Source organism: Stegodyphus dumicola, chromosome 2 (assembly GCF_044657685.1).
Source record: "Stegodyphus dumicola isolate Sdum_Otavi_A_Nest chromosome 2, ASM4465768v1".
NCBI lineage: Eukaryota > Metazoa > Arthropoda > Arachnida > Araneae > Eresidae > Stegodyphus > Stegodyphus dumicola.
Genome location: NC_140769.1, coordinates 266,904,945 through 266,916,954, shown reverse-complemented (window position 1 = coordinate 266,916,954; position 12,010 = coordinate 266,904,945). Strand labels below are relative to the sequence as shown.

Sequence of the window (12,010 nt, the reverse complement as noted above, 5' to 3'; positions counted from 1 at the left end):
TACTTTTTGTATGTCTGTCACCGTTTTCTTCTGATTTCTTTAGTGGGAAATGAAAATCATCATTATCTATGAATTCTTAATGCATGATGAATAACACCAACTAAAAGATAAATCCAGCTGTCAATGATTAGTTGTTAAACATACTGTATGTTTAAGAGTACGAGTGGGAGATGTTCTGAAGTGAAATGAAATTAATGTGTATTTTTCCAGGAGAAAAGGGGAGGGGAATGAAATATTTGTCCAACTGGGGTTGAATTCTTGGCCATATTTGCCAATGAGTAATTTCAAAGATCATGTATTAAAAAATTTAATAATTCTGAATTCTGAAGATCATACTGATTTTACTGATTATAATGCCCTTTGATCTGAATCGGTTATAAAATAGTTGTGAAGGTATTGATAGAGACTCATTTTGACTAAGGAAAAAATTTAAAACTCCTCAGCAATAAATTAGGCTATTTCTTAAGAATTCTATTAATTTAATAAAATCTGTTTACAAATAGTCATAGATAGGTATTTCATTTGTGATAGAACCAGGGCTGTGGAGTCGGGCAGATTTTGGGGTAAAAGGAGTCAGAGCTGGAGTTGCTAAAAACAGTGCGACTCTGACTCCAGTTTTTGTTGGACAGTTTGAATTTGAAAGGAAATTTAAATTAATTGAAAAAAATTAATGATAACCCAAGTTATTATTTTTATTTATGGACTATATACATTAATAAATAGTTTTCTATTTTATTGACATATTAATAAATAAATATAAGGGAGGAGGATGGGTGTGATATTTGCCATTAGTGATTAATTCATTTAGTTATAAATCTCTCTGGTAAATTTAGGTAAGCAGCAAGTACTCCCAAAATTGATGCCATTCTTAGAAAGCGAGCAGGAAAAGGAGCACTTACTGATCAAGCAACATGATAAGAAAAGTACATATTTGATTATAAAGGGGTTATTAGAATTAAAAACTTAGTGATCTAAGATAACCATTAAGTTCTTAATTCTAACAACTAACTTATTCATGTAGATAACCCTAATGTTTCACTAGCAGAAAGACTGTGGAATACTCTTGCAGAATTGGAAACTCTTCTTTCTACACCATATATAGCCACAAAAATGGCTGCATTCTGAAGAATTGACAGGAGGCGAGAATGGAAGAATGTGAAGTTTGTTCTTTCTGAAATGGAGAGTTTATTGCAGAAGGAATCATTTCTTCAATGAAGAAAAGAGAAACTAGTTTGCTAGACAATGAGATCTTGCTGGGGTCAATATATGTAGATCCGAAACACCGAATTTTCTTGGATGACGAAGAAATTAAAAAGGCAAAGAAAGCCATCTGTGAACTTTCATTAAGAATGAAATTATTCTCAGAACAATTGGAGAATTCAAATCAGGATAGTCAAACTTCAGACTAATTAAATCTCTATCATCCTCTATCAGTAATGAATTAGATTTTGAGAAATATTTTTGGATAATATTGAAAAGGCTAAGGCAAAGAGAATGAAAATAAAGAACCAAGAGCCTTTCGATATAAAATTGAAAAAATACAAACAAGATTTCTACATGGCCTTTGAAGAAATAGAGAAATATGATTGTGCTTGCAAGACACCTCTTTTAGAACTTATAAAAATCTATCCTGAAAAGTTAAAAGAAGTAGCCCTGACAGCTCTTCCTCCTACTCAAGTTAGTGTGGAAAGACTCTTCTCAGCTCTGAAGTTTATCAAATCGGATCTATGGCCCTCCAACAAAGAAGATCTTGCCGAAGCTATACTGTTTCTTAGAAATAACTAATGCCAGTTTTTCCATTTCATAATAAATACTAATTGATATAAATAATTTGCTATGCCATCATTTTTTCCTGTAGCATCTATTACTTCTTTTATACTAAAAAAATAAGCCGTAACCCATGTGTATATGTTGATATATATATATGTATATATGTGAAGGAGTCGAGTCAGAATCTTTAAAATTCCAGTAGGAGTAGGAGTCAGTCATTTTTCCTACCGACTCCGCAGCCCTGGTTAGAATATATGTATCAGTGCATGAAATATGTTAAATATCTATGTAAATTGAAAAAATTATGTAGCTAAAAATGTATAAGCTTTTAACATAGATGACTATAAAGTCATGAATCATGTTATTTCTTTTTCATATATGTGGGATGCATTTTAATTTAGTACTTTTCATTGAGTTTATCTATGATAGTTTAAAAAAAAAAGTAATAGAGTAAAATAAAACCAAGTATACATTTAGTTTCCCCCTAGTACTTGCTTAAGTTAGTATGAAGTATTTTTTCTGAGTGTTCAAACTGCTATAGAGTCAGGATAATTTATATGCATGCTATAGAGAAAGTAACATTAACTTAATCATGTTGTAAAGAAAGTAACATTACTTTTATTTTATGAGGCTAAACTCATGCTAGTCTCAATTTATAACTGATATAAGATATTATTTACATTTTTTCCTTTTATATATTTTTAGTAGGTATTAGGTTTTATTTCTTTATGTAATTTCCCTTCTCTGAATCGATTATATTAAGAAAAGAGTATTGGAATTTGTTAAGAGTATTTTTAGATTAAATATAAATAAAAATGAATATGCAACTTGTTATGCTGTACTTTTAAGCAACCATATTCTCATGTGTGTAAACTGCAGTCTTTTAAGTTTTACCTCTAATTAAAAAAAGTAAATAAAGTGAGAGTAAGCCATGAATAACCTGACTACCATCAACAATGATTTTTTCATTTGGAGATTTGAAAGCAGCTGAAATGAAACAGTACTTAACACATGCTGAGACAAAATTTTTCTTATCCGTCAAAACAGCATATTTCTGTGTTTACCACCTCTTATTCACTGTGAGCACCACTAGAGTAGTTGCCTGCACATCAGTATCGCTATCACTGGTATCCCACAGCATGTCATAAAGACCTGCAACCGAAACTAAATTTGTACAGTCTTATGTAACATTCTCCAACAGTTCAGTCATTAAATGCTTGCTACTGTGTTGCTGGATGTTTCTCTATATACCTGTTTCTAATCATTCACATCTATAAACCACACTCGTAATTTTTAATTGCCTTTGAAAAGTGTGCTTATGCCTGAGAGAATAGGATAATTTTAATTTATTAAAACTAAGCAAATTACCCTTGGTTCATTGAGGTGAGTGGATTTTTAAAATTTAAAAAATTTTTTGTATGGGATTTTAACCCATTCTGTGTACATAAAAAGTGTGAATATATAGTAAGCATTTTAACTCTTTTACGGTTAGGGAAATTAGCAGTTTTGGTTTACTTAATTTGCACAGTATTATAAGTAAACAGTAGTCGAAAGTGGCAGCTGTTTTCCCCGCCGTTCTTCCGAAAATATCCCCCTTCTCTGGCGATGCCGTAGATAGCTCCCTTCACGCATTTTAAAAATTTCTTAAAGTATTTGTAGTACATAAATAACAGTTTTTATGTACTTTAAAATAATTAATAAATGATAATTATTAAATAAATTATAAATGATTATAATCAATTATATAAATCATAATAGTTAATTATAAATATAAGACAAATATTAAATTGAAAAGACTAAATAAATACAACTAATGTAAAACTCTATGAAGCATTTAAATACAGTAATTACCTAAAAATCTTTTTGTGTGTGATATACTTTAGAACTAAATCATAAACTAAACTAACCAGTAAAACTAAATCAGCTAGGAGCGTGAGAACTTGAATCAATTTTACACCACTGTCGAACTCTCGAAAAATCTTCATCGCTTGAATTGTCTTCTGAGCTTGATATACTGTGAACAAAGTATTCATCAGACTCAAAACTTGATAAGCTTTCTTTATCAAATCATAATCACCCTCATAATTATCTAACTTTCACTTTTGAGCCATTTTACTTTACAAACACCCTAAAAAACACGCCAAAATACACATAAAAAGAACAAGGTAAAAAAAAAAAAATTCCCTTTTTCATTATGAAAAGAAATTCGTGAAACCCGTATTGTCATCTGTAGACAGTAAAACTAACTAAATTTCGCAAGTAGGATTCCTTTGTAACATAATCAATGCAGAATAATAAAGGCAAACGAGCTCAGCTTATCGTCGCGCATTGGGGGAAAAATTTCACTATGCATGTAGTGCTCGTTTCTAACCGTTTGGGCCGAAATCTTGCTCCCGAGCGGAACTCATTTGTGTGCATTATGAAGCACAATTCTATTGAGAGCTGAACTCGTTCATAACCATCAAAGGATTAAAGATGTTGAGTAATTATCCCTTCAAAAATTAGGTGTTCCTTTTGATATTTATTATTTTGTATATAATTTGAAAAAATGCTTTTTTGTGTAAATGCAATTTATACAGTCAAGTGAGTTATTTATACAGTCGGGTAAATTATTTATGGTTTCTTTTGCTTTTATTCATTTATTTTAATTCTGAAACTACAGATTTAATTTAGATTTCCATTTGGCCAAAATTATTAAATATTCAGTTAATGCCTTTTGATATTTAGTAGCTCTTTTCATCAATACTTTTAATTTTAACCTCTCAAAAAGTAAATTTTGGTAATGATGTAGTATGCAATCTTTTGCTTTTAGTTATTGATTTTTTAAATGGTGCCATTAAAATTCATTGTTGATTTAATCATTTCTTTTTCTTGCCATTTTGTTGTGCATTTTAACATGAAAGCTGTTAATTTTTTTAATGAAGTTACTGAAATTAAAATTTAATGGATTAATAAATTAAGTAGCAATGATTAAAATGGCCTTCTTGTAAGGGGTTGGGGCAATTAAGGTATGATCATCAAACCTTAAATCATCTAAAGAACTTTGTGAATCTTGCACATAGTACTAATACTTAAACACTTGAATCATGTTGAGGAATTTCAAAACTAATTACACAACATATGGGGAAACACACCGCAGATGCTAGAAGCATGGTGGAAAACTGTTAATAAAAGTGGTTACTTTTTAACAATGCATGGCATTCATAATGTATATGGTTGAACAACTTGCATAACAGTGCTCTTAAGGACCACTATTTGCTGTTATTTTTAATTTAATAAGTTATTGAATAAATAAAATGTTTTTTACATGTATTCTTAATTATTTGTATTTATTTTCATATTTAAAAATAGTGTTTAAGTAGTGCCATCTAATAAAAAGTAGTTGACTAAAACAGTAGATTGCATACTACATCAATGCCTAAATTTTTTTAGGGGGGGAGGGGGTAGATGAAATTTAGAAATGAATGATAGCTGTTCTTTTGCTAGATTATTGTGTATTAGAGAAAATAAGTTTCAGTTTCATGAAACTGTTGGGTCATCTGGAAAGTTCTGCAGTTTTTCAAATCAAAGTGTATTTTGTTACTGTTTGTCCCTTGACAAGGAGACTGCTCATGCTTCTTAATTCTTGCATATATTGCTGTATTTTTTTTTTTTTTTTTTTCTTCCCCTGCAGAGTAGTGTTAAGAATGAAGAACCCAGAGGTTCATTTTCATCATCTTATGCTCTTTTATTTAAAAAAAGAGCCAATCAGACTACTTGTAAAATTTATGCTGCATATGGACTGATGACACAGTTTGAAGGAGTTCACCATTAAATTCACCATTAAAATACAACACCTACATTCAGTGATAACAATATGACTTGCCCCCAAACCGCAAAGAATTTTGTTTTAATTTAAGAAAATTAGTTTTTAGAAAGAAGGATTAAGTATAAATTCAGTAATAAATTTTAAATCACTGAACCTATATTTTTTGGAAAATTTACATAGTTCCTGATGGTTTCTAAATTATTTGAACTCATTATTCTGTATTTATGCATATTGATCTAAAACAGGAGTTTCTAACTTATTTTCTTGATCATCATTCCAATGTGGCCCTGTTATTTTTATACCTTGACTCATTTTCGACTTTAAACAATCCTTAATTGTTTGGATACATTTAGGATGCATATGCATTAACTGCTAATAAGTGTTAGTAAAAATATTTTTGGGCATATTTATACAGCTTGGTTGGTTGAAGAATTCAGGTGGTATGTTTTTTAATGCATATTCTTCTAGTATTTGCAAAATACTGAAAATAATATTTTTTCTATAATTCATTCTAATTTGATTGCTTACACTTTCAGGTATATGATTATGTTAAATCATATTTTGGCGAAGGAAAAGAACCTCGGGAATTTGCAAAACAGTTTTTAGAGAGGAGAAGCAAGTACCGTAATCAGGCTAAACAAGCTCCTGCAGAGGTTAGTATGTCATTGAACACTGTTGTTACAATTGTGTATAGCAGTGAATGATTAATATATCACTTTTTTAATTCAAACTTTTTATTATATTATTCTCCTTCAATACTTTTCAAGGTGTAATTTTAGAACTAGCAAATAAATTTTGTATTTATGTTGTAATTAAATACATAGTAAAAGCAATACATTTTTTTTTTCAGTATCTAGTATAAAATTAGCAGAAAAATGTATTTTGTAAAATATATGTTTTCAGCTGCTAGCTTTTTTGTAATGCAAGTTTGAAATTACTTTACGTAGTACAGTAATGCAGTTTTATGGTAGGGAAATAATAGTACAGAAGGCTGAATACATGGAAATATATACATCAAATATTACTGTATATGTAATTTATAAGATATGTTCAATAATCATATAGTATGCAGTTTACTACTTTTCGTTATTTATTTTTTAGATGGCAGGACTCAAATTGACTGTTATTTAAGTTCCTTTTCTGGTCATTTAATGAGAGAATTTAAAAATAGCAATTTAGTAGTTTCTTCTTAGAAATAACTAATTAAAAGTTGTGAGTTGCATATTACATGATTGCGTAATATTTTTCATGTAAGCATTTATACAATTAATTCATATTTCTACTGTAATATTATATAAAATAATCATTTATACAGATTTTGGAAAATGCAATTATAAACTCTTAAAATATTTTCTCTTTCTTAGCATTCTGATTTTCTGTTTAAAATAATGCTTATTGCTGTTATGGAAGTTAGCTGAGTATGAGATGTGGATTCATGTTAATTGTACTTTCAAAGAGATTTTGACTTGCGTGAGAAATTACATTATCAGGTGTGTCATTATTAAATTGGTAGCTAAAAAATGATTGACAAGCAAAATAAAGAAAACGGTCGCCAGTGGCCGAGTGGTTAGGACCATTGAATACTGTTAGTTCGACCAGGTGAAAGTTGGTTTCAGTGGTTTTCCTCATGTGTAGAGAAAGAGAAATAGAAAACCTTCTATGAAGGAATCGATCCCCATAGGTCGATAACCCTCATGTGTTTTGAACATGGAAAAACAAATTCAGTAAAGGATGAAGAGAATCGAATTTTGTGAAAATGCAAGCACTTTGAAGGAGACAAGTAAGTCAATATCTCTGCTATAGAGTTGCCAACTCTCCCGATTTTCGACCGCTCTCCCGCCAACCCGATTTACAATATATTTCTCCCGACTTTTTCTTATTCTTAAAATTTCTCACAATTTTTATGGAACTTGCCTTAATACTTAGTTATATGAAGGGGGGAAAAAAGTGATTTTGGACGTCTGAAAGCAATTGAATTTTATCTAGATTATATCTAAAACAAAACCTTGCAAATCAGATGAGAATTTCTGCTTTGTGAGTGAGAGCATACGTATCCAGAAACGTCATTCTCCAGTTCTCCAATGGGCATGGAACTCCACTGCTTGTCATTTGGCATATATCAGCCAATGAGCGCAAAGCAAGCTCAAGGCTGTTATTTGTATGTTCTTTAGTTATTTTGTTCATCTTGTCCTGAGTTGTGTGAGTACACGTGGCTTTGGGAAATAGTTTTAGAAATTATCATCTTTTGTTATGTCTGCGAGAAAGGTGAAATACTCATGTTCGTTTCAAAAATCATACACAGTTGACTTTCCTTCCATTATTTCCTCAAGGAAATCTAATAAATTTGCGATGTGTACCATTTGTTGTTGCGATTTTTCGATTTCTCATGGTGGAATGGCGGATGTTCTCAAACATGTGCATACACAAAAACACAAGGACAACATGAGTTGTTTTGAAAAAAATGAAAAATTAAATTTTTCTTCAGAAACAAAGGACAAAAAAGTTATTAATGCAGAATGTCTGTTCTCTGCCTTTTTACTGGAGCACAACCTGTCTTTGAATGCATTGGATCACGCTGCAGCTTTATTTAGAAAAATGTTTCCTGATAGTGAAATCGCTAAGAAATACTCAAGTGCAAGAAACCAAAACAGGTGCAATTGTTAAAGAAATGGGTTTGAAAAATAAATCTTCAGTTATTGATTGCATTAAAACAGCTCTGTTCTGCCTCTTTACGGATGGAAGCAATAATACTGATTCAAAATTGTATCCAATTGTTGTTTCTTTTTTTAAACCAGAGTCTTCAGAAATTCAGTGAAGTTTACTTTCTGTCCCCACTTTAGAAGGACATTCGACAGGCTTTAATATAAAACAGCTGATTATTAAAACTTTAAAAGAAAATGCAGTCAGTTTGGATAGTTTGCTTAGCACTTGGTGCCGATAATGCACCAGTAACGATAGACTTAAGACTGTTGTTGCAGCCATCTTAAGAAAGGAAAATTCAGATTTGCAGATTATGAGGTGCACCTGTCACCTCTTAAATTTAGCAGCTGAAAAAGGGGCAGCTTCTTTACCAATAAATGTAGATGAAAACATTGTTGATATTTATTATTATCTTGAAAGGAGTTCTAAAAGGAAGGAAAAATTGACAGTTCCAAAAGCTGCATAAGTAATATTAGTAATGATGCATTAGAAAAACTTTTATTAGGGAAAGCAGGCAACGTGGCAATTGCTATGAACAAAATTATGAAGTTTATTACTTAACGAAAGCAAAATCTGCCACTGCTCATAACATTTGTACGAAAACTGATTAAAGTGTCTTCTCCCCCCATTAAACGATGCAAGTAATAAAAAATTTTTTATGTGTAAGGAATTTTTTTGTTGCTTGCATTTAAGAATTAGTAACTATTTAAAGTTAATTCATTATTAAAAACTATATTTTTATCATTTAAAAATGTCTTTTTAACATTGGGAAAAATCTCCTGATTTTTGAGTGTCATAGGTTGGCAAGTATGATATTATAGTCAAGACGGGATTGATCTCTTAAAATCATTTAAAAACTGTTTTCCAAAATGTGGCTTATACATAAAAGAAGCCTCAGAGGAACTGCAAACTATACCTAATATTTCAGATACCAGTGAGGGAAGTTATGAGGATTCATTTTTAGATTATTTTTCAACTCATAACAAGATGCAATCAAATCTAGAAAAGCATTGCAAATTCTAATAAAAGTTCTTGAATAAAAGGTGCTAATCTAAAAACCTCTCAGCTGTTCTACAAACTTTAGAATGCAATTAAAAAACAAGCATAGGTAGAATAGTTGTTTGTAAGAGAGAAAAATTTTCGTCAAGACCGTAAGTATAAAAATATTTTTATAAAAACCTAAAAAATGGACCTCAGAATTCCATTAATAGTTTTAATATTAATTTTTACTTCTTTGTACAAAGTAAAAGAAGTATTGTGATCACGAAAAGTTTCTGGTATCTGGAAATATTTATAAATATTTATTTTGACTATACCTGAATATATTCATTTCCCCCCCCCTTTCTCTCTCTCTCTCTCTCTTTTTTTTTTTTTTTTTTTTTTTTTCCATGACGTTTGTATGTACAGACAGAATAAAGGAATCTTTTTTGTATGTACTGACATAATAAAGAAATCTTTTTTTCAAAATAGATTGTAAATGTATTCAAAGGGGGTTTTTCCATGGCATACATGCCTATGTGTTTATCTCGCATCACTCAAAAACAGTTAGTCATAGAACATTGAAATTGTGCATATGGGACTGCTGTAATGTCAAATTATGTATTTTCCTTTCCTGCTGCAATCGGCAGTAACAAACCTATATACCGTGTGATTCAGAATTCAACATCAATATTTGTGTGGAGGTAGGAAATAGGAAAAGGAGATTTCACATAGGAAAATATGGGCGCAGATAAACGCATGATGGTGTAGAGGGTGCTGTGTGTACACAACTTCCATACATAAGCACAGCTGTTTGATGTGCGCAGCCAGTCGTCATTCAACTAGGTGACTGTAGAAGTAACATGAACCGGTATACATGGAATGAACTTGCAGATATGCATGTAAATGCCAGACATATTCCAGAAGGTTCGGTTGTCCATGCAACTCTGTTGTGAGTCATACATGGTCAGCAGTTCGAGCACTTCTTGTAAGTCTGTAAAACTGATGCAAAGAAATGTTACATGTAAGATAATAAATGTTTTTTTTCCCTTACTACTTCCTTTTTATGTGTTCTTTCCATCATTGAACTGGGGTCATTTTACCTAACTACATGGCATATGCACCCATGCATTCGTATGTGAAATCTCCTTCTTTTCTTATTTCCTACCTCTCCACCAAATATTGATGATGAATTCTGAATCACTCTCTCTCTATATATATATATATGTACCTTCTTACATGGCTTAATTTTCGCGATCATTGGACATAGTCATATCCTTCCAATTACAGAGGCTCACAGCGGCCGAGCGGTAAAAGTCACTGAAAACTGGTAGTACAGTCCGTGGTTCGAATCCCTCAAATGGGCTGGCTGCATGGATGTCTTCGTGATTTCTCCCATGTGTACGAGCCAGTTCTCCTTAGAAAGTTCTCCACAGAGGTATCCCTCACCTTAGGCAGATAGCCCTCAAAGGCTTCGCCATAATCAAATGAAGCAAATTAATTAACTGTAATTAGGTGTGCTTAAATGATGAAAATATTAAATTTTGCAATGTCAAATTAAAAACATTTTTTTTATTAATAATGAAATCTAATTTTTAATGCAATCTCTCGGTTCCTATACTTATTAAATTTGGGAAAGTTTTGTACCCGTTGATGAAAAAAATTAATTTATAACAAGTTTGACTGCAGTACGACGAAAATTGACCAGAACATTGAATTTAAAAATTTGCAGTTTTTTATGTTATTTTCAACTTGTTTTGAGGAATCGCTTAATTAAGTTAGAATAATTTGAGCAAATAAGTTAAAATGAAGTGCAACAAAATATGTTTGTAATTTAAATAGGTTGTACAGGTAAGTCAATGTGGTGTCCACATCATTTTTTGTTTCCTTTAGTGTATTTAGTTGTCTATCTTTTTACAGCTTGATCATTTCTAGTGATGACTAAATTATCATGTCCATTATCTTTTTCAGGACAATATGCTGTGGGGTCCTGCACCTGCCATCACACCAGCTGTAAATAAAACAAATATGCAAACTTCAAATGACTGTGATGGCAACTCCAGCACCAAGGGAAAGGCTAAAAGAAAAAGGAATAGGATGCAGAAGCTTGATAGTTCTATGTTAGGTTTCACTGTTCAGTCTAATCCTGATCGTTTGAATGTTGGAGAGATTGACCATGTTGAGGGTATGTGATAATGATTTTGCCCCTCAAACTGTTGCTGCAAATCAACTTCGAACCATCAGGATGCTCAGGTGCTGCAAGTATGTGGACTTGATTAATGACAGAAAGAATAAAAAAAACTATTTCATCGCTAGTTGTGATATAAAAAGAAAATAAAGCCAGCCATTAGATGTGATAAGGGTAATGAGTGTACAATATTTGTTTTGCAAATATGTTTAAAGATCCCACTGCCACAGAGAAAGAAAACATCTTCTTTGTTATTATTTCAAGTAAACTAAAGGGATATAAAAAATTTGTAAAAATGAACTAAAATTAATATAATTATGTCTACCATTGTATAATTCTATGCCATAAAGTCTACTTTGGCAGATTTGTAGACAATGTAAATAAATTTATAAGCTTGCAGTAAAGTTTCTTTTTGTACTTTTTGAAACATTTATAATATGCATCAAATAATGCTGCGAAACTGGTACTTTTAGTTTATTTCACTCTGTAGCCTCATTTTTGAAGTAAGTTCTTCGTTGAATTGAAATTGTTACTTAGATGTGCAATATTTTGATCCTTTCCCCCCC

The 12,010-nt window shown here is 31.2% G+C and overlaps 1 protein-coding gene across 6 annotated transcripts in view; it reads left to right on the top strand.

Moving 5' to 3' along the window:
• The window catches only part of Gyf (GIGYF family protein Gyf), a 95,847-nt gene extending 83,999 nt beyond the window's left edge, over window positions 1-11,848 (top strand). For all 6 annotated transcript variants that reach the window (XM_085812129.1, XM_035364845.2, XM_035364844.2 and 3 more), the window contains 2 exons: window positions 6,115-6,231; window positions 11,228-11,848. In XM_085812129.1, coding sequence (XP_085668255.1) covers window positions 6,115-6,231; window positions 11,228-11,449 — 339 coding nt within the window. In that variant the 3' untranslated portion in view covers window positions 11,450-11,848. The remainder of the gene's footprint in view (window positions 1-6,114; window positions 6,232-11,227) is intronic.
• Window positions 11,849-12,010: the final 162 nt, after the last annotated feature.